Raw genomic sequence first — 23,904 nt, forward strand, 5'->3', positions numbered from 1 at the left:
AAATGAAAAACGTTTCATTATAATATCTTGTAGATGTCATAGTTCAGTAGTTAATTATTCCATAATTGATACTGAGCTATATTAATTGTATATGTTTTACAAGTACCTGGATTTGTCTTGGAACGAAAACAACGCATAGTAATAGTTGTTTTCCGGAATTATTTATGTGAAACACACTTAATATCTGCCACTGCAAATAGCAAAGGATTTCACTACGCATCCATTCGCTACTGTCTTAGACTAATAACAACTGCGGGCACCCAGCTATTTATGAGGTATATTTTCAAATAATTTTATGTTAGCTATGAAATTTGTGTCACGGGACGAATGACTGTCGTGAAGAAGGCTTATATCATGCATGTTAGCTAGTTAGGTACCTAGGTAGCTAACAACGTAAGCTTAATTTCACATGGATGGGTGTATTGACATTGGAACTATTTCGTGTCCTACCTTCGCTGCCATTCAGTTCAGCACTACTAGCCACTAACTTTATCATAATAATGTTCAGTGCTTTAAACATAATCATCAAATATACAAGTGTCATAGAAGCATTAATTATGGAGTACTCCACAGGCAAATACTCACCTCTTTATGGATATTTTAGTATATCAGAAACTACTTATGGACATTTTGTTGGCGTCTTACTAAATCCTGAATCTCTGTTATACTCTCCAGATCAACCATCTTTGGCTGAAATGAATTTTCTACGTAACCGTCTTGTTGTGCTGGGCCTGGTGTTGCTGGCCACTGTTCTGTTGTACCTGCTACTGCCGTCAATTCGTCAGGGCAGCATGGAGCCTTCGCTGGATGTCCAGAGGATGGGCCTGGTGGCTGTCTCTCCTCCTCCGCCTCCTGCCATCAACGTGTCCGTCCGCACAGGGCAGCTACCCGGGGACCCTCCACTCTTCTTCAGGGAAGCTTTGCCGGTCGATGGATCTGGTAGACAGATACTGCCCAGGTGAGGGTAGTCACCTCCAGCAGCAGTAAAAATGGTCAGACATCCACACACCGAACCCCCTCCTCATACAAATTAGCCTAGCCCAGCAACCTCTTATCTGGAAACTGCATAAAGTAAGAATTGCAGAGAACCCAAGCCCATGTAAACAAATTTAACTAAAGATGTGTTGATGCATAAGCACTGTAGTTACTCAATAATTATGATTACCCTGTGCAACTGTTAGTCACTGGATTGCCATTACAGTAGTGCGGGAGGACTGAAATTAATAGTGACTTAAACACCTGGTTGTCTTTCCTATACAGGCTGCAAGTGGTCCTTCTCCATGGCCAAGCGTTCTCTTCCAAAACCTGGGAGGAACTGGGCACCCTGGCCTTGCTGGCTACAAACGGATACCAGGCCTTGGCTGTGGACCTACCAGGTTCGAGCTACAATAACATTCAAGCCTGAGAATGTTATGTTGTTTAACTGGCTGAAATGCAGTTAAAGCCCACTTAAAGCTGGAATCCTTAATGGTGAAACTGCCACATCTGTTTGGGATTTTACAACAACAAAGAAGTTACTTCAAACAACCAACACTGTTTTTTCCCCTCAGACATCATTGCACGTACGATAGAACAGTATGTAATGATTTTTTTTAACCATGATGCTGGATGCTCTTTTCCTCTGTTTCAACAACGAAACAATAACAAATGTTACTGCAGATTTCAGCTTTAACTGTGGTTTAATGTGCTGCACGGTGTTGTTCACTGTGTAGCACAGCATCACTTACCCAACTGTTGGAAATGGCAGTGTGAAGGAGTTGGAAGGGAACACTATAATTACTGAACTTAAATACATATCACGTTAGGTTCCTTGGTTCTCATTGAATTCTACAAATGTTTTTTTTACACCCACACAAAATGCCAAAATGGGATGGATAAGGTATTTTATAATGCTTTATCAGTTATTTATCTTCTCTCTCGCTCTCTTTTCTCCCTCCAGGATTTGGGAACTCTCCAGACTCGGATGCTGTGAAGACAGACCAGCATCGGGTGGACCTTCTGGGGAGGTTTATGGAGGCTTTGGGCGTGAGGACAGCGGTGCTGCTCAGCCCCTCTATGAGCGGCCACTACTCCATCCCCTTCCTTATGAAACACAGTGCCCAGCTGCATGGCTTCATCCCCATAGCCCCAGTAGGAACCCGCAGCTACACCCCTCAGCAGTACCAGAGCATCCAGGTGAGAGCTGTAATTCTGGGTGGTTGGGAGTTCAGTCTGATACATAAACCTAATAAAAGCAAAGAACTGGATGAATTTTTGCGTGGAACTAGATACTTTTTTGGGGTGTGAACCAGCTTCCAGTGGGACGCTTCTAGTAGTAGCAGTGGAAGCAGTGTGAAAATGTCACCGTAAAGATGGCAATGATTACTTGAAGGCATACAGTGCCTTTAGAAAGTATTCATACAGTATTCATATGTATTAAATGTTTTTTTCTAACCCGTCTACACACAATAAACCAAAGTAAAAACATATTTTAGAAATGTTTACTAATTTAAAATTAAATACATAAATATGTTATTTACATAAGTATTCACACCCCTGAGTCAATACTTTGTTGAAGCACCATTGGCAGCGATTACAGCTGTGAGTTTTTCAGGATAAGTTTTAATAGCTTTTCACACCTTAATTGTGCAATATTTTCCCATTTATTTAAAAATAATTATTCAAGCTCTGTCAAATTGGTTGTTGATCATTGCTAGACATCCATTTTCAGGTCTTGCCGTGGATTTACAAGTATATTTAAGTCAAAACTGTAACTTGGCCACTGTCTTCCTGGTAAGCAACTCCAGTGTAGATTTGGCCTTGTGTTTTAGGTTATTGTTCTGCTGAAAAGTGAATTAATCTCCCAGTGTCTGGTGGAAAGCAGACTGAACCAGGTTTTCCTCTAGGATTTTGCTTGTGCTTAGCTCCATTCCCATTTATTTTTTATCCTAAAAACTCCCCAGTCCTTAACGATTACATGCATACTTATAACATCATGCAGCCATCACTATGCTTGAAAATATGGAGAGTGGAACTCAGTAATGTGTTGTATTGGATTTGCCCCAAACTTAACACTTTGTAGTCAGGACAAAAAGTGAATTATTTTTGCCACATTTTTTGCTGTATTACTTTATTGCCTTGTTGCAAACAGGATGTATGTTTTGGAATATTTTGTATTCTGTAAAGGCTTACTTCTTTTCCCTCTGTCAACTAGGTTAGTATTGTGGAGTAACTACAATGTTGTTGATCTATCCTCAGTTTTTCTCCTATCAAAGCCATTAAACTCTTAACTGTTTTTAAGTCACCATTGGCTTCATGGTGAAATTTCTGAGCGATTTCCTTCATCTCCGGCAACTGAGTTAGGAAGGATGACTGTATCCTTAGTGTGATGGGTGTATTGATATACCATTCATAGTGTAATCAATAACTTCACCAATGTTCAAAGGGATATTCCTTTTTTTTTTTACCCATCTACCAATAGATGCCCTTCTTTGCAAGGCATTGGAAAACCTCCCTCGCCTTTGTGGTTGAATCTGGGTTTTAAATTCACTGAGGGACCTTACAGATAATTGTATGTGTGGGGTACAGAGTTGAGGTAGTCATTCAAAAATCATGTTAAAATATATTATTGCACACAGAGTGAGTTCATACAACTTATTATGTGACTTGTTAAGCCCATTTTACCCCTGAATGTATTTAAACTTGCCATAACAAAGGGGTTGAATAGTAATTTACTTGAGGCATTTCAGCTTTTTATTGTTTATTAATTTGTAAAAAGAAAAACATAATTCCACTTTGAAGTTATGGGGTAACGAGTGACCAAACAAATCTATATTTAATCCATTTTAAATTTGGCTGTAACAAAAAAAATGTGGAACAGGTCAAGGGGTCTGAATACATTCTGAAGGCACTGTACATTTTGTTTACTTTGTAAGGGTTACTGTATATAGTCACTCTTAAGCAGTTAGTATCTGACATAATGGTCTTGGGCACAGCTAAATGGTTCTCTTGGCACGGAGAAATACACCAATAACAGCAGGTCTTGTCGTCTTAGATCAGTGGAAGTCCGTGATTGGTTTAAGGTTATCCCTGACTGGGCTCACACACAATCATAGTTGGTGTGTTTTAACTCTATTCACAATTAAATTAAATTACTCAGAGCCTCTATCAGTAATAAATCAGTGTCATTTTTCTGATATGGATATTTACAGGTTTTGTTTACATAAAAAATGTCACTGACTAGTTTTGAATGTTGTGCAGCCATGCAAAATAACCACCAGGGAGCAGAATGGAGCTATGGGTACTTTATTTATTTATTTATTTATTTTATTTCACCTTTATTTAACCAGTTAGGCTAGTTGAGAACAAGTTCTCATTTGCAACTGCGACCTGGCCAAGATAAAGCAAAGCAGTTCGACACATACAACACATGGAATAAACAAACATACAGTCAATAATACAGTAGAAAAAGTCTATATACTGTATGTGCAAATGAGGTAGGATAAGGGAGGTAAGGCAATACATAGGCCAAAGTAACTACAATATAGCAATTAAACACTGGAATGGTAGATGTGCAGAAGATGAATGTGCAAGTAGAGATACTGTGGTGCAAAGGAGCAAGATAAATAAATATATTCAGTATGGGAATGAGGTAGTTGGATGGGCTATTTACAGATGGGCTATGTACAGGTGCAGTGATCTGTGAGCTGCTCTGACAGCTGGTGCTTTAAGCTAGTGAGGGAGATATGAGTCTTCAGCTTCAGTGATTTTTGCATTTCGTTCCAGTCATTGGCAGCAGAGAACTGGAAGGAAAGGCGGCCAAAGGAAGAATTGGCTTTGGGGGTGACCAGTGAGATATACCTACTGGAGCGCGTGCTGCGGGTGGGTGCTGCTTTGGTGACCAGTGAGCTGAGATAAGGCGGGGCTTTACCTAGCAGAGACTTGTAGATGACCTGGAGGGTGGATGACCAGTGGGTTTGGCGACGAGTATGAAGCGAGGGCCAGCCAACGAGAGTGTACAGGTCGCAGTGGTGGGTAGTAAATGGGGCTTTGGTGACAAAACAGATTGCACTGTGATAGACTGCATCCAATTTGTTGAGTAGGGTGTTGGAGGCTATTTTGTAAATGACATCGCCGAAGTCGAGGATCGGTAGGATGGTCAGTTTTACGAGGGTATGTTTCGCAGCATGAGTGAAGGATGCTTTGTTGCGAAATTGGAAGGCAATTCTAGATTTTACTTTGGATTGGAGATGCTTAATGTGAGTCTGGAAGGAGAGTTTACAGTCTAACCAGACACCGTGGTATTTTTCGTGACCTGTATCTGTAATGCATTTGCACAAATTACAGAATCTGTTTTTAGACGTTGAGAACAGCCTTTGAAATTTATTTTGACTCTAATATGAGTAGTAATACTGTCCACAAATGTATAGTAAAACACTGATGTAGGGTTGCAAAATTCTGGTAACGTTCCTGATTGGAGGGTTTCCGATATTCTTTCTTATTCCATCCTGATTCCAGGAATCATCCCACCTGGAGCTCTAGAAAATGTTGGGAAAGTGGCCAGAATTTTGCAGCTCTGAGTAGATGTATTGTTTCCTGATCCTTGCTTGCTCCTATGTCCCTGTTTAGACTCCTACTCTGATTGTGTTTGGAGCACTGGACACCAACCTGGGGGCCCAGTCCCACAAGAATCTCATGCAGCTCCCACACCACTCAGTCCTGAAGATGGAGGGGGCGCGCCATGCCTGCTACATGGACAAACCTTGGGAGTTCCACCAAGCACTGTTGGACTTTCTCAGCAAACTGGAGTGAGAGGGGGAAGAGGAAGATAGAGGGAAGGAAAAAAGAGATAAACAGGGTTGTGTTTGCGTGAAAGTGGAGAAATTATACACAAATAAGAAAAAGGGAAAGTAGTCCTCTGGGATAATAGGGCAAAGGCTGCTTTTGATATTACAAATTACCCCGGGCCCCCTAGTTATCCTGGTAGAGTGGCTTACTCCAGGCCCCTAGCCACCCTGGTAGAGTGGCTTACTCCAGGCCCCTAGCCACTCTGGTAGAGTGGCTTACTCCAGGCCCCTAGCCATCCTGGTAGAGTGGCTTACTCCAGGACCCTAGCCACCCTGGTAGAGTGGCTTACTCCAGGACCCTAGCCACCCTGGTAGAGTGGCTTACTCCAGGCCCCTAGCCACCCTGGTAGAGTGGCTTACTCCAGGCCCTTAGCCACCCTGGTAGAGCGGCTTACTCTAGGCCCCTAGCCACCCTGGTAGAGCGGCTTACTCCAGGCCCCTAGCCACCCTGGTAGAGCGGCTTACTCCAGGCCCCTAGCCACCCTGGTAGAGTGGCTTACTCCAGGCCCCTAGCCACCCTGGTAGAGTGGCTTACTCCAGGCCCCTAGCCACCCTGGTAGAGTGGCTTACTCCAGGCCCCTAGCCACCCTGGTAGAGTGGCTTACTCCAGGCCCCTAGCCACCCTTGTAGAGTGGCTTACTCCAGGCCCCTAGCCACCCTGGTAGAGTGGCTTACTCCAGGCCCCTAGCCACCCTGGTAGAGTGGCTTACTCCAGGACCCTAGCCACCCTTGTAGAGTGGCTTACTCCAGGCCCCTAGCCACCCTGGTAGAGTGGCTTACTCCAGGCCCCTAGCCATCCTGGTAGAGTGGCTTACTCCAGGACCCTAGCCACCCTGGTAGAGTGGCTTACTCCAGGACCCTAGCCATCCTGGTAGAGTGGCTTACTCCAGGCCCCTAGCCACCCTGGTAGAGTGGCTTACTCCAGGCCCCTAGCCACCCTGGTAGAGTGGCTTACATTGCAATGTTTTTGTTGACATCCCATCAAATCGAGAGCAACTCTAAAATAAGTTTACTCTTTGAGTTGAGCATGTAGAACAGAATATATGCAAATTCAAAGACTAGAAGCAAAGACTTGTTTTTTTCTACAGGCATCATTATTGGTTCCATGATGAAGATCAACATCAGTTAGTTGAGATGAGGATGAAGAGGTTAAAGGAGATCTAAGGCGATTGTACCAGGGTCGTATTCATTCGTGCACACTGTAGCAAAGTGTTTTGTAACGGAAAACAAAGTTCAGGTAGTCCCTTCCTGTTTCATCCCTTTTGCTTCTGTTTGGTTCATAGTGAATACGAACGACCCTGTTTAGAGAAATTACCTGTGAAAATTGTGAGATCAGTTTAAAATACAATCTCTTGTGTGTTTTTTTTGTTGAGGAGACAGAATTGATGGTTGCCAATTCACAACTGTATCTCATGGTACAGAAACTTGGATAAAGACTAACAATAACATTAAGATATTTATTTATAGACTTCAGCTCCCTGTTAAAGCATGTTCACATTCATTCTGAATTTCTTGCTGAAGTGTGTTTGTGTGTGTGTGTGTGTGTGTGTGTGTGTGTGTGTGGTGGGGGTCCAACGGTGATTAAGGTATTTACTAAATGAGAAAGCTGTTGCAACCAGAAAAGTACACTCCGTTACATTTCTATGTTATGAGGATGACCACTATTTTAAGTTATGAGTTTGTACATATTAGATGATTTTGTTTCATCGGACAACAAGTTAAAGCCTCAAGTTAAATGGCTTAAACAATCATGAAAGGTATTTTGAGTTGTGCTGTTATTGCGCGTAAGTTCCTTTAATAAAGACTGCATAGAATATGTTCTGTATTTAGTTTTTGTCTATTTACAACAAGTACTCAGTGAAGCAAATATACAAAGACTGTACTAGTCGGAGAAAAATGTATGATTTGGAGATCGATTGCACATCCTTTGTGCCGAATGTTCCAAGCAGAGAGGAAGAGGAGAAGTGAGAGGCGTAACTCGGCTCAAAATCTGTCTCTTTAAGTAAGTGGTGTTTTTGCTTGTTTTTTCGCCCACCAAGCAAGTAGTTTTTGTATGGAGGTCAATGCGAGTGTGGAATTTGGTCATCTTATTTGTTATGTGAGGCTTATTTGATTGAAAATACATTTTGTGATGTTTAGGTTGTTACGAATGGATGATATAAATACACACGTGGCAAACCGGCAACTTAGAGAAAAAGTATTTTATATTTATGACCTGTTGATCACACGATACCAGAATAAAAAAACAAGCTGGCACACGCACACCCAGAAAAAATATTTTGTGTGGAGGTGCTGACCAATGGCCAATAAACTATAACAATAGAGTTGCACACTCCATATATAAACTTCCAGTAATTTATTGGGTAAATCACCAACGTTTCGGCATCACTGCCTTCTTCAGGGCGACACAATACCTGCCTTCTCAATGGCTAGAATGGTCCCACGTGATCTCGCCTCTCAATTCAAGGGCTTTATTGGCATGGGAAACGTATGTTAATATTGCCAAAGCAAGTGAAGTAGATAATACACAAAAGTGAAATAAACAATAAAAATGAAGAGTAAACATTACACTCACAGAAGTTCCAAAATAACAAAGACATTTCAAATGTCTATGTAAACTGAGCAAAAAAAGAAACGTCTCTTTTTCAGGACCCTGTCTTTCAAAGATAATTTGTAAATATCCAAATAACTTCACAGATCTTCATTGTAAAGTGTTTAAACACTGTTTCCCATGCTTGTTCAATGACCCATTAACAATTAATGAACATGTACCTGTGGAACAGTCGTTAAGACACTAACAGCTTACAGACGGTAGGCAATTAAGGTCACAGTTATGAAAGCTTAGGATACTAAAGAGGCCTTTCTACTGACTGAAAAACACCAAAAGAAAGATGCCCATGTTCCCTGCTCATCTGCGTGAACATGCCTTAGGCATGCTGCAAGGCGGCATGAGGACTGCAGATGTGGCCAGGGCAATACATTGCACTGTCCGTACTGTGAGATGCCTAATACAGCGCTACAGGGAGCTTGATGTCATTGCAGGCAATCTCAACACTGTGCATTATAGGGAAGACATCCTCCTCCCTCATGTGGTACTCTTCCTGCAGGCTCATCCTGACATGACCCTCCATCATGACAATGCCAATAGCCATACTGCTCGTTCTGTGTGTGATCTCCTGCAAGACAGGAATATCAGTGTTCTGCCATGGCCAGCGAAGAGCCCAGATCTCAATCGCATTGAGCACATTTGTGACCTGTTGGATCGGAGGGTGAGGGCTAGGGCCATTCCCCCCAGAAATGTCAGAGAACTTGCAGGTGCCTTGGTGGAAGAGTGGGGTAACATCTCCCAGCAAGAACTGGCAAATCTGGTCCAATCCATGAGGAGGAGATGCACTGCAGAGTACTTAATGCAGCTGGTGGCCACACCAGATACTGTTACTTTTGATTTTGACCCCCCCCCCCCCCCCCCCCTTTGTTCAGGGACACATTATTAAATTTATGTTAGTCACATGTCTGTGGAACTTGTTCAGTTTATGTCTGTTGTTGAGTCTTGTTAAGTTCATACAAATATTTACACATGTTAAGTTTGCTGAAAATAAATTCAGTTGACACTGAGAGGACGTTTCTTTTTTTGCTGAGTTTATATACAGTGGGGAGAGCAAGTATTTGATACACTGCCGATTTTGCAGGTTTTCCTACTTACAAAGCATGTAGAGGTCTGTAATTTTTTATCATAGGTACACTTCAACTGTGAGAGACGGAATCTAAAACAAAAATCCAGAAAATCACATTGTATGATTTTTTAAGTAATTAATTTGCATTTTATTGCATGACATAAGTATTTGATCACCTACCAACCAGTAAGAATTCCGTCTCTCACAGACCTGTTAGTTTTTCTTTAAGAAGCCCTCTTGTTCTCCACCCATTACCTGTATTAACTGCACCTGTTTGAACTCGTTACCTGTATAAAAGACACCTGTCCACACACTCAATCAAACACACTCCAACCTCTCCACAATGGCCAAGACCAGAGAGCTGTGTAAGGACATCAGGGGTAAAATTGTAGACCTGCACAAGGCTGGGATGGGCTGCAGGACAATAGGCAAGCAGCTTGGTGAGAAGGCAACAACTGTTGGTGCAATTATTAGAAAATGGATGAAGTTCAAGATGATGGTCAATCACCCTCGGTCTGGGGCTCCATGGAAGATCTCACCTCGTGGGGCATTAATGATCATGAGGAAGGTGAGGGATCAGTCCAGAACTACACGGCAGGACCTGGTCAATGACCTGAAGAGAGCTGGGACCACAGTCTCAAAGAAAACCATTAGTAACACACTACGCCGTCATGGATTAAAATCCTGCAGCGCACGCAAGGTCCCCCTGCTCAAGCCAGCGCATGTCCAGGCCCGTCTGAAGTTTGCCAATGACCAGCTGGATGATCCAGAGGAGGAATGGGAGAAGGTCATGTGGTTTGATGAGAAAAAAATAGAGCTTTTTGGTCTAAACTCCACTTGCCGTGTTTGGAGGAAGAAGAAGGATGAGTACAAACTCCAAGAACACCATCCCAACCGTGACGCATGGAGGTGGAAACATCATTCTTTGGGGATGCTTTTCTGCAAAGGGGACAGGACAACTGCACCGTATTGAGGGGAGGATGGATGGGGCCATGTATCGCGAGATCTTGGCCAACAACCTCCTTCCATCAGTAAGAGCATTGAAGATGGGTCGTGGCTGGGTCTTCCAGCATGACAACGACCCGAAACACACAGCCAGGGCAACTAAGGAGTGGCTCCGTAAGAAGCATCTCAAGGTCCTGGAGTGGCCTAGCCAGTCTCCAGATCTGAACCCAATATAAAATCTTTGGAGGGAGCTGAAAGTCTGTATTGCCCAGCGTCAGCCCCGAAACCTGAAGGATCTGGAGAAGGTCTGTATGGCGGAGTGGGCCAAAATCCCTGCTGCAGTGTGTGCAAACATGGTCAAGAACTATAGGAAATGTATGATCTCTGTAATTGCAAACAAAGGTTTCTGTACCAAATATTAAATTATGTTTTTCTGATGTATCAAATACTTATGTCATGCAATAAAATGCAAATGTATTACTTAAAAATCATACAATGTGATTTTCTGGATTTTTGTTTTAGATTCCGTCTCTCACTCTCAGTCTCACATGCTTTGTAAGTAGGAAACACTGCCGATTTTGCAGGTTTTCAAATACTTTTTCTCCCCACTGTATACAGTGTTGTAACGATGTGAAAGTACAAAAGGGAAAATAAACATAAATATGGGTTTTTATTTACAATGGTGTTTGTTCACTGGTTGCCCTTTACTTGTGGCAACAGGTCACAAATCTTGCTGCTGTGCTGGCACACTGTGGTATTTCACCCAGTAGATATTGGAGTTTATCAAAAAAATAAATATTTGTGGATCTGTGTAATCTGAGGGTAATATGTGTCTCTAATGTTGTCATATATTTGTCAGGAGGTTAAGAAATGCAGCTCAGTTTCCACCTCATTTTGTGGGCATGGTGCACATAGCCAGTCTTCTCTTGAGAGCCAGGTCCGCCTACCGCTGCCTATCTTAATAGCACGGCTATGCTCACTGAGTCTGTACATAGTCAAAGCTTTCCTTATGTTTGGGTCAGTCACAGTGGTCAGGTGTTCTGCCACTGTGTACTCTCTGTTTAGGGCCAAGTAGCATTCTAGTTTGCTCTGTTTTTTTGTTAATTACTTGACACATTGAAAATTATCTTTTTGTTTCCTCATGATTTGGTTGGGTCTAATTGTGTTGCTGTGCTGGGGCTCTGTGGGGTCTGTTTGTGACCAGAGCCCCAGGACGAGCTTGCTTAGGGGACTCTTCTCCAGGTTCATCTCTCTGTAGATTGTCTTTGTTATAGAATGTTTGGGAATCGCTTCCTTTTAGGTGGTTGTCGAATTTAACCGCTCTTTTCTCTCTCTCTTCTGCTGCTTCCTCTCCTGAGGTCAGCGAATCATGAGAAATGACCATATCGGTCATTATATACGTATAAAGCCACTACCTGTTCACCCAGCTACCATCCAGAAGGGAAAATAAATATGGGTTGTATTTACAATGGTGTTTCTTCTTCACTGGTTGCCCTTTTCTTGTGGCAACAGGTCACAAATATTGCTGCTGTGATTGCAAACTGTGGTATTTCACCCAATAGATATGGGAGTTTATCAAAATTGTTGTTTTAAAAAAAAAAAAAAAAAAAAAATTGTGGGTCTGTGTAACCTGAGGAAAATATGTGGCTCTAATATTGTCATACGTACTCTGTTCCAAGTCAGCAGACCCTTAAAAATATATATATTTCACTGCGACCTGCTGCTGACTATCAGGCAGTGAAGCAGGCTGTTGCTGAGTGAGTGAGTGGTGGGGAAGGCCGCAGGGGTTTGAGTATGGGGGGTGATTCATGCCAGAATTTAGCCTTGTGAAGCTACTAATACCTCTCACCAAGACACCTAACATCTTCCTAGCTTCATAAATTACCACCATGAATTAACATGGACTGTCAATTGAGACAAGTTTTTTTCTGAGGGGTCAAACTTCTGATGTGTTCACATCATGCTCATTTCATGTGACATGTACACATCATGTAGACATAGTGTTCACTTCGGGTAACGTAACACTGACACATCACGTGTCAGTTTGCGTGTAGGTTTATTATGAATGATCTCTCCATGAAAGCCTTAAAAACGTATACATGACATCATTCTTTCCCGTCGTGTACATGCGTCACGTGTTTAAGTTAGTTTATTATTAAATGTCTCACAATGAACGTCTTACAAACGTCTACATGACGTCCACATGTACTTCATTTAGTAAAAAAATATTTTAAATTGCCAGAGTAATCTAATCAATTTAATAATTTGATTAGCTAAAATAGGCATATCACCTCAATACAACAATTATTAGGCTAGTTGATTTGCAGCCAACCACCATTACAGTGCAGATATACCTATTTCTCCAATCAATACGGACACAAGGGCTTCTTTGTTGGAGGTAGCCCTATTCAGAAATAAGAGGTAGCCTAGGTCTCTAGTGGCACATTCAAAACAACTCAAAAAAGGCAATCTGACTCTGACTCCCGACTTCAATGTGTTCAAGACTACTGGGAGCTCAGACAGGGAAAAATAGTTTTGAATGGTTATCCAACTCAGAAACTCTGGCATCTTTCTATTGCCTGAAAATCACTGATGTCATGATTTGACCTCGTTTTTCCCCCAGAGTTCGCAGTTTACTGGTTTAACAGACACAATCACTGTCACCATGCAATCCATAGACTATACATTTCTGTGGAAATTTCTTATGGTTAAAAGCAGGCCTTGAAATGAGGTATGTGAGGATATAGGCCTAACACTTGTTATAGGGCAAAAAGCAGCCCTTTGTTTGCTTAGCCTTGGAAAACACAACGGTCTAGATTATATAAAACGATCTAGGCTATAACAATGATTAACGACACTAGTATTTCTGCATAGTCTACTAGTCTATCGAAGGTCTTGCTCAGCCTCAACATGGTTTCTTGGTAGACCTATAGGCTTATGAAAACATTCACTTTATATTTTTATTTTTTGTACCTCTTTTTTTTCTCCCCAATTTCGTGATTACGATCTTGTCTCATTGCTGCAATGGGCTAGGGAGAGGCGAAGGTTGAGTCATGCATCCTCCGAAACATGACCCGTTTAATGCATTTGACACCATTCCACCTATTCCACTCCAGCCATTACCACAAGGATCCTTTGACTTTTTCACATGTTATATTTGTTCCCAATTAGGCTAAATGTAGTCCTATTAATAAGCTTTTAATGTTTTCCTATTCATTTGCATAGGCTAACCATTGTGATAATGATATTTACTGTCTTCAAATGAATCAATCAAATTGATATTTAAGCCCTTTTTTACATCAGCCGATTATCAAAGTGCTATTCTGCTTTTTATGAATAAACAGGCATCACGGTAATACACCAAAGAAATTGTTTCGATGCATCCCCACACACATTAATGTTACTTACCTACAGATCACAAAGTCAGCTAATTTACACTCCATTCATACGCAAATACATTTGATTCACACATTGGCTTGTCTGGAATGTTGTTATTTTACATTGGCCGTCTCTTATCTACACTAGTCCTCTATTAAAAAAGAATCATAGCTCAGTAGTCCTCCCTTGTGGTTGAATATATATTTACTGTAGGTCCTAGGATACAATGAATAATGTTAAACTAACAAATACCATCAAGGGATACGTTACAATTTACAATAATGAACAACCTGTGAAACAGCTGTGAAAACCAACCTGGCAATATTTAAGATTTAAATATATAAACGTTGATATTTTTGTTGGTACACTCACATGGCAATCATAGACTGAAATACTAAATTATGACGTGTGGAATAGAGAACAGGTGGGTGCTGTGTGGGTGGGAGGTTCTGCCTGTCACTTGTTCTCAACAAGCAGGCCGTCTCGGAAGGGGGACTCGAAGAGGGAGACTGCAAAGTCCAGGTCCTGCTGCTCTTTTTGTTCTGAGTGTTTGCAGTGCTAGTATTTTTAGCTATCTCACATTATGTGCCCAGTATGATAGATCAATAACTTTCTCAGCAGATAATGACAACATGACAATAACAGTGGTTGTAGATGATGTCCTGAAAAGTTGGAGGGTGGTTGGTAATAGAAGACATCATGTATTTGTATTTATTATGGATCCCCATTAGCTACTGCTAAGGCAGTTCCTGGAGTGCAGCAGCATTACGGCAGTCATACATTTTAAAAACCTTACAATACATCCATAACAGATTTCACAACATATTAAGTGTGTGCCCTCAGGTCTCTACTCTACTACCAATTATCTATAACAAAACAATCCATGTGTACATGTGTGTATGCTATTGTGTGTTTGTATGCATGTGTTTATGTTTGTGTTGCTTCACAGTCCCCACTGTTCCATAAGGTGTATTTCTCTCTGTTTTTTAAACCTAATTTTACTGCTGGCATGAGTTACTTGATGTGGATAGAGTTCCATGTAGTCATGGCTCTATGTAGTACTGTGCACCTCCCATAGTCTGTTCTGGACTTGGATCCATCTGGATTTTTGGCACAACCCCTAGGTCCTGGAGCAGAGTCAAGAAAAAGGATTATGAAGGCTTCTGAACTTTCTGTACTTTCTTTCAACAACATTTTAGATCCTATTTGTTTTATATTCTATGAACAAAGGCTCAGTTTAGTTCAGGTAATATATGTAAATATGTGATGCCACAATAACATGTATTAAAGTGTTAATATTTGTATGAAAATAGTGTAAGAGACAGAGATGTAAACAAGCAAACACAGGTTACAGGTTGATCAGTTATGTACAGTTATTGAATTATTTAATTTAAATGTTTGATTAGACATACAATAATGTTATTGGCAGACAGAAAATGTAGTATACCTCACAAAAAAACGCATTGGTTAACAAAGCTTTGATTATGACCAAAGTCTATAGTTGCGATAACATTCTTGAATACTCTCTCTCTCTCTGTTCTAACTTACCACACATTCACATCGTAGCATGTAGCATCTGCATGAATCCGTCCTGTTAGAGCCTTTTCCTGTCAGTTTACTGTTAGCTAGTGTTGATGATTAACTTACAGGAGAGTGAGACCAAATCATGGACGCTGGACAGAGTGGAATCAAGTATAGCAAAAAGGCAGTTTATTAAGGTCAAAGATATCTTGTCCTAGCAGTTTAACGTGCACGGACCTGATTCATATAGCTCAAAAGGAGTTAGCTGAAAAAGGGGCTTAGACAAAGGTTACAGCAGTTTTTATACATAGAATAATGTAGGTAGAGTCTTGTCGTGTCGCCTTCTGAATGGTCCCGAAGGGTTGGAGGCGGACCTGCTCTAGCCAGAGCAGGAGCCCCATTGGTGCACAGCAGAGTCTTCTGCTCTGGGCACCCGACCAGTAGAGGGGGGATGAAGTGTGTGTGTTTATGCAAGAAGGTATTTGTGTGTCAGGGGATCGTGAGGTAGGGGGAAATGAGAGGGGCAGTTTTATGGTTGGGTATATGTGTTCGTTCCTGTTTGGGCAGGGATACGTGCAATGACTTGAGTCAAGCGGATAAGTTTGGCGCTGTATAATATATGAGCTATGTGTATGAGTATATGTATATATGACAAATCCCCCTCTTCACATCTTTTAAGACGTGAAAACTATAGTAGAACCGAGAAGGAGGAGATGACGAAAACAAAAACTCCCTCTATTATGCAGCGAAACTAGGCAATAAGGTGGTGCTTCTAACCTTGTATGGAGTGCATTGTTGGTCTGTAGGTGTAATTCTGTGTTTGGGACGGGAGTGATTGGAGTGAGTGATGTTAGGGACGGTGTCAGGGATAGGGGACTGGGTAAGTGTACGTGATGTGGTAGGGTGTGATAGTTGTTCTATTAACCATGTGAGAGTGCCTAGGGTTACTCCAAATATCAGTAGGTATATCACAAACAGTGGTTCAGATATTCCTAGCCTTGCCCAGGGAGAGAGAAATATCCCTTTAACTGGGCGAGGTTCCTTTATCAGGGTTAGAGGGGTTTGATGCCCCATCACCTGAGTCAGGAATTTCTTCATTTGGAATCAAATTTAGGCTGTTCAAATCAGCTCTGACTTCAGTCAGTGTTCTGGAAGGAGTTGGGGCTGGGGTGCAATGTGTAAGGTGGTGCCAAGGTGCGCCTGATTTACCTTTGACCTGGACTGAGTGTGAAGTAACCTCCTTCACTTCGTACGGTCCAGTCCACCTGGGTTCCAGCCACTTTCTCTTGTGGACTTTAACCCTCACCCAGTCACCAACCTTTACCTTCAGTGTTGGCGTGTCCCCCGGCAGCTCCCCCTCTTGGACCTTGCGAACCTGGGTAGAGAGTGCTGCAGAGAGTAGCGTCAATTTTTTCACATAATCAGACATTACAATTTGTTGTACATCAAGAGCGGGCATATGACCTCCCTCCCTTGGTGGACCAGGCATGACTCTTCCAGTCATTTTCTCATGAGGAGAGAGATGGGTGCCTGCTCCTGGTGAGGCTCTCATAGCCATCAGTGCCAGAGGCAGGACTTCAACCCATGTCAACTTCGAACCAGCACACACTTTAGCTATCTTAGCTTTCAACTTTTGGTTTGACGTTCTACCAGACTTTGAGATTGGGGCCTGTACACAGATCCAAATCTGTGGGTTATGCCAAATCTTTCTTCCACCTGTCTTAGGTGTTTGTTACTGAAATGTGAGCCACTGTCAATATACCTGGGTATTAGTTTGGTTTGTAGCCACTTAATGACTGACCTAGCATCCTCTTTTGCTGTTGGTATTGCCTCAACCCATTTGGAGAACCTATCAACCATGACTAAAAGATAGTGTTTCCTTTGAATATATTTTTGGGGCCCATGTCGGTGTAGTCTATGCTAATGTCCTGAAAACATGCATTAGGTATGTTTGATATGGTTTCTTTGAGTTGTGTCTGCCACAGATGCTGCATTTGTCACAAAATAAGTCAGTCATTACGTCGCAAAATAAGTCAGTCATTACTTTAATTTGAGGGTGCCACCAGATGTGTGAGACCTTTTGAAGGGTCTTTAGTTTCACCAGTCCTTTGTTCTTTGTTCTTTGTTCTTTGTTCTGCTTCCTTTCTGCTTCCACCCCTCTTGTTTCTGGAAAAGGACGGATGAGGTGAATTCGTCTTTTACAGAAACATCCAACCGCAGATAGATCTGTTGTCAGATGTGCAAAACCTGTTGATGATCTGGGTGCGAAGAGGTTCATTGGTATGGGGTAAAAAATAAAAATAATTTTCATTTTTTTTTTTCATTTTTTTTTTCAGTAAGTTGGCTCCCTTCTCCTGCAGCGGGTGGGGGACATCTTCATTGCCAGGGCATAGCGTTCCCTGCCATATCTTGCTGTTGCTGCATGTGGCTGGATCCTGGGTGGTTGTATTCCGGCTGTTCCTGCTGCATATAGCTAGGTTCTGGTGGGCTGTAGTGTAGAGGTGGGGGTCCTCCTCTTCCTCTCCCTGGTGCTCCTCCACGTCCTGATAGTGAAGGAGGACAGAGTGGCATAGTTCCCTTCAGTAGGGTAAGATCTGCACAGTTCATCCCATAAAATGGTCCTGAAACGATCTAGGGGCAGGGTGGGTGGCTGGTCTCTGAGGTTGGCTGCTGTCATGCTGCTGTTCATGGTCCCATGGTTGGTGGCTCTGGCTAGTAGTGCTTTCATGTCTCCTAGGCAGAGATCCAGACCGGAGGTCAGAGTCTGCAGCTGGTGTAGCCATGGGGAGGCTCCTCCATGTAGGCTGGGCATCTGTTCCATCAAGGTTGTTAAATCAGTCATTTTCCAGGGCTGGTACTCCAAAGTGTGTGCATCACCTGGTGTCGGTCGCAGGGGGTACTGTCCTGCCATCTCCTGCTCTAGCCTAGTGGTTAGAGCGTTGGACTAGTAACCGGAAGGTTGCGAGTTCAAACCCCCGAGCTGACAAGGTACAAATCTGTCGTTCTGCCCCTGAACAGGCAGTTAACCCACTGTTCCCAGGCCGTCATTGAAAATAAGAATTTGTTCTTAACTGACTTGCCTGGTTAAATAAAGGTAAAAAATAAAAATAAAAAAAAAAAATAAAAATCAGCGATTCTGGAGGACCGACGGAGTGTTTCAGACCCCATTGATTCGGTTACTGTTCCTCTCATTATGCCTTCCACACGGTAGGCTCCCTCTCTGTTGTTATCGTGGTTAGCCATAAGCTCCCTGAGTTCCTTAGTTCGAGCTATTGATGATTGCAGCAGCTCCTGCATCTTAGTCACGTTTGGACCTCCCCTTGGAGCTGGGGTGAGCACCATGTCCATTTCTTCTTCGTTTTCGGTATCCATGCTCTTATGACTGTCCTCCCTTTCCGTCTGATGGAAGTGGTTAGAATCCAATCCTGTGAGTAGGTGTCCTCTGGTTTCAGAGGTGAGAGAGTTCACAGAGGAGCATTGCGGTCTCCGTTCCTGGGTGTGGCCTCCTGCGCCTGGAGTCCCGGTTTCGAGCTGTTCACATACAATATGGCCACCCCTTATCCCCAGTGTCATTTCCCCTTTTTGCTCCCCTTGCTGTACTCTCATAACTGGAGCCTGTATTGCGGGAGGTGCCCTGGGCAGGAATGGGTTGTTACCGTGGAATGGGTTGTGTGACGGGCTCCGGTGATTTTGTCCCTTTGAGTATGGCGGGGGCTGAACTGCCTCCATTGACAATTTTGCATATAGTGAGGGAGAAGCGGCCTCAGGGGGAGCCGTGGGCAAGTTCTCAGGCGGGGCTTTAACATCCCCCGACGCCACAGTAGCCACGCACATCATGTCTGGTTTGTTTTTGGGCTGCACCCTCCTACACTCCTCTATAGCCCATGTCCCTACCTTCCTTACTATGTGGTGTTTATTTCTATCGTTGTATGCTTAGCCCGTCCCTGGTCGAGACCAGGGATGTACTGCTGTGCTGGCTCAGGCTTATCTCTTCCACCCCCACCCTCGCATACAAAGGGGGTTATCATTATGTGACGCCCAACCACGTGTGTGTTTCTCCGGTATTTTATTTGAATTTGTTCAGCGATTTATTTAGGTATTTTCTAGAAATGATTCGGTGATTTCCTTTTGGAACGATGTATCAGTGAATTTAGGCGATTCTATAACAATTGTCAGAATAATTCTATCTCTGTAGGAATACCAACAGCGGAAAGAGGGAAAAAGAAACAGTCAATATTTTAGCACGGCGGCTGGGTTAATTCACAGCTCGGCGACTGGTAAGAACAGTATTCAGCTCAGTGTCCGTCAATATTACACTGTTTATCTATTCACAGTATGGCAATCATTCCCCAACAAATGTTTTGTCTGAATTGGGCACAACAAATTTGCGGAACGTCAAATCTGGTTATATTAATTATAGTTTGATGTGCAATGGTCACATCATTCCCGATCTCTGTCTTGTGGAACGCCAAATTTACATGTACTATATCTATTTGACTACACCGCTAACATAACCAATTAAACAGTCTACAACTTATTTAATAGGATCTTTTACATGCAGATTCAGTCGATCTATTAATTAACTACACCTCTAACACAACCAATTAAACAGTCTACAACTTATTTAATAGGATCTTTTACATGCAGATTCAGTTAATTATCTGTTAACTACACCTCTAACATAACCAATTAAACAGTATACCACTTATTTAATAGGATCTTTTACATGCAGATTCAGTTAACCAGTCTCTATTTATGCAAGATATCTTTTAACCATGCCTTGATTTCTTAAAAGCAATTTAACAGCAATTCATACTCACGCTCAGTACTACTGATCAAAAATGTAGCAATTGACTAAAATATAATATGCAGATTTTGATTTAACAGGCTCTGCTTACCTTTTATGTCGAGTGCTCTGATCAGTTTCCCGAGGCAAGTTGAATGGCCGATGTCTCCCAGCGAGAGGTCACTCTTCCATTTGGTTTGCACCCAATGATTTGTCTCCTCTCACATCAACTTGTCCTAGATCGAATTCAGATGTTTAAACCATCCTCTGCTACCAAGTTTTGTTGATGATTAACTTACAGGAGAGTGAGACCAAATCATGGACGCTGGACAGAGTGGAATCAAGTATAGCAAAAAGGCAGTTTATTAAGGTCAAAGATATCTTGTCCTAGCAGTTTAACGTGCACGGACCTGATTCATATAGCTCAAAAGGAGTTAGCTGAAAAAGGGGCTTAGACAAAGGTTACAGCAGTTTTTATACATAGAATAATGTAGGTAGAGTCTTGTCGTGTCGCCTTCTGAATGGTCCCGAAGGGTTGGAGGCGGACCTGCTCTAGCCAGAGCTGGAGCCCCATTGGTGCACAGCAGAGTCTTCTGCTCTGGGCACCCGACCAGTAGAGGGGGGATGAAGTGTGTGTGTTTATGCAAGAAGATATTTGTGTGTCAGGGGATCGTGAGGTAGGGGGAACTGAGGGGGGCAGTTTTATGGTTGGGTATATGTGTTCGTTCCTGTTTGGGCAGGGATACGTGCAATGACTTGAGTCAAGCGGATAAGTTTGGCGCTGTATAATATATGAGCTATGTGTATGAGTATATGTATACATGACACTAGCAATCTCAAGCCACAGCAGTGGCTAACATTAACCAAAATGTTAGATACAAGTAGACCTGTCACTAGTGCGAACAGCAGCCTTTGCAGCAGCAGAAGCCCCCCCCCCCCCCCCCCCCCCCTCCCCTCCCTCTCTCAGGTCCTAGTGCCCGCCCGGTAAGAAGTTTAAGATGCGATGAAACGGTTGACGAAAAAAAATAAATCACAGAGAAAATATATTGACTGATATATTTATTTATTTATGGGGGGCTAAAGAATATCTTTGGGGGTCTAAAGCCCCCCGAAAATAGGCCTAGCGACGTCCCTGACGGACAAAATATATTTATTGGAGCCAAGTCTTTGCGAATAGCCTATTCTACTCTGGTGGAGCTGTGGCACGAAAGAGATGTGTAGTAGTCTAGGCCTATCTGGCTATCTGTGTGTGCCCAAAGCGCACAGATGGAGCGAGTGACACAGTCAAAGAGCCTGCAAGATGTGCATCTTGGTTGTGATTGGTTGATTGGTGATTGGTTGTAAATCATTATGGGCTGCAGAGCAACTCTGCTGTCCTCAGAACTGGATAATTATAAACCGATTTGCATTTTTTCCTCATCCTCCTTTCTTATTAGGCCTAGGCTACTATATGCATTGTAGGTAGGTTGCACATTGCTGGAATAATATAGAATCGGGCTAGGTCAAATTTTCTTTTGACTCCTCATTACATACTCACAAAAAAAGAAACATCCTCTCACTGTCAACTGCATTTATTTTCAGCAAACTTAACATGTGTAAATATTTGTATGAACATATCAAGATTCATCAACTGAGACATAAACTGAACAAGTTCCACAGACATGTGACTAACAGAAATTGAATAATGTGTCCCTGAACAAAGGGGGGGTCAAAATTAAAAGTAACAGTCAGTATCTGGTGTGGCCACCAGCTGCATTAAGTACTGCAGTGCATCTCCTCCTCATGGACTGCACCAGATTTTCCAGTTCTTGCTGTGAGATGTTAACCTACTCTTCCACCAAGGCACCTGCAAGTTCCTGGACATTTCTGGGGGGAATGGCCCTAGCCATTACCCTCTGATCCAACAGGTTCCAGACGTGCTCAATGGGATTGAGATCCGGGCTCTTCGCTGGGCATGGAAGAACACTGACATTCCTGTCTTGCAGGAAATCACGCACAGAATGAGCAGTATGGCTGGTGGCATTGTCATGATGGAGGGTCATGTCAGGATGAACCTGCAGGAAGGGTACCACATGAGGGAGGAGGATGTCTTCCCTGTAACACACAGTGTTGAAATTGCCTGCAATGTCAACAAGCTCAGTCCGATGATGCTATGACACACCGCCCCAGACCATGACGGACCCTCCACCTCCAAATCGATCCCGCTCCAGAGTACAGGCCTCGGTGTAACTCTCATTCCTTCGATGATAAACGCAAATCCGACCATCACCCCTGGTGAGACAAAACCGCGACTCGTCAGTGAATAGTACTTTTTGCCAGTCCTGTCTGGTCCAGCGACGGTGGGTTTGTGCCCATAGTCGACGCTGTTGCCGGTGATGTCTGGTGAGGACCTGCCTTACAACAGGCCTACAAGCCCTCAGTCCAGCCTCTCTCAGCCTATTGCAGACAGTCTGAGCACTGATGGAGGGATTGTGCATTCTTGATGAAACTCAGGCAGTTTTTGTTGCCATCCTGTACCTGTCCCGCAGGTGTGATGTTCGGATGTACTGATCCTGTGCAGGTGTTGTTACACGTGGTCTGCCACTGGGAGGAAGATCAGCTGTCCGTCCTGTTTCCCTGTAGCGCTATATTAGGCGTCTTACAGTACGGACATTGCAATGAATTGATTGCCCTGGCCACATCTGCAGTCCTTATGCCTCCTTGCAGCATGCCTAAGGCATGTTCACTTAGATGAGCAGGGACCTTGGGCATCTTTCTTTTGGTGTTATTCAGAGTCAGTAGAAAGGCCTCTTTAGTGTCCTAAGTTTTCAGAACTGTGACCTTAATTGCCTACCATCTGTAAGATGTTAATGTCTGTTCCACAGGTGCATGTTCATTAATTGTTTATGGTTCATTGAACAAGCATGGGAAACAGTGTTTAAACCCTTTACAATGAAGATCTGGGAAGTTATTTGGATTTTTACGATTTATCTTTGAAAGACAGGGTCCTGAAAACAAGGTCCTGTTTCTTTTCCTGCTGAGTTTATTTTTCGATCTTGGTATTGTTTGCTCAATTTCACTTCTTGTGGGCTAAAATATTTGTCATTCAAAATACATCTGTGAATGAGAATAGCATAGACTCTGACTTTCATAATTATTCCCAATTATTAATCTGTAACTTTAGGACATTAAACACTTTATTGGAACAGTTTGGAAAATACTCTTCATAACTTTAATTTGTGTTAATGCTTTTGTGATATTTCACTTAGTAAATCAAATCAAATCAAATCAAATTTTATTTGTCACATACACATGGTTAGCAGATGTTAATGCGAGTGTAGCGAAATGCTTGTGCTTCTAGTTCCGACAATGCAGTAATAACAAGTAATCTAACTAACAATTCCAAAACTACTGTCTTGTACACAGTGTAAGGGGATAAAGAATATGTACATAAGGATATATGAATGAGTGATGGTACAGAGCAGCATAGGCAAGATACAGTAGATGGTATCGAGTACAGTATGTACAAATGAGATGAGTATGTAAACAAAGTGGCATAGTTTAAAGTGGCTAGTGATACATGTATTACATAAGGATACAGTCGATGATATAGAGTCAGTAGGATTAGGCTTTGGTTGTTTGGTTCGCAACGGCAAGGATTTATTTTCTTTCTGGCCTTCTTTCTGGCCTTTCTGCATCATTTCTGTATTATAATGCTCTGCTCAAATGTAAGGTTTGTTAAAATTTCTCATTTGATTTTTACATCTTGCCATTGGTTCTTCTATCTCTCACATTA

General features: G+C 42.6%; 1 protein-coding gene and 1 long non-coding RNA gene across 2 annotated transcripts; one reads left to right on the forward strand and one right to left on the reverse strand.

Moving 5' to 3' along the window:
- Positions 1 to 139: 139 nt before the first annotated feature.
- Positions 140 to 7,641, forward strand: abhd14a (abhydrolase domain containing 14A). The gene is made up of 5 exons (XM_021610515.2): positions 140 to 275; positions 676 to 958; positions 1,261 to 1,376; positions 1,940 to 2,175; positions 5,608 to 7,641. Exons 2-5 carry the CDS (start codon positions 696 to 698, stop codon positions 5,788 to 5,790), a joined length of 798 nt encoding a protein of 265 aa, XP_021466190.1. The 5' UTR covers positions 140 to 275; positions 676 to 695; the 3' UTR covers positions 5,791 to 7,641.
- A 6,826-nt stretch (positions 7,642 to 14,467) lies between these two features.
- LOC110528444 lies at positions 14,468 to 16,553 on the reverse strand. Its single transcript, XR_002474253.2, has 2 exons — positions 15,371 to 16,553; positions 14,468 to 14,949 (listed from the first exon to the last, which is right to left on the reverse strand). It is a non-coding gene; the product is annotated as an uncharacterized LOC110528444 (long non-coding RNA).
- Between the last annotated feature and the right edge of the window lie 7,351 nt (positions 16,554 to 23,904).

Source organism: Oncorhynchus mykiss, chromosome 7 (genome assembly GCF_013265735.2).
Source record: "Oncorhynchus mykiss isolate Arlee chromosome 7, USDA_OmykA_1.1, whole genome shotgun sequence".
In the NCBI taxonomy this organism is placed as follows: domain Eukaryota; kingdom Metazoa; phylum Chordata; class Actinopteri; order Salmoniformes; family Salmonidae; genus Oncorhynchus; species Oncorhynchus mykiss.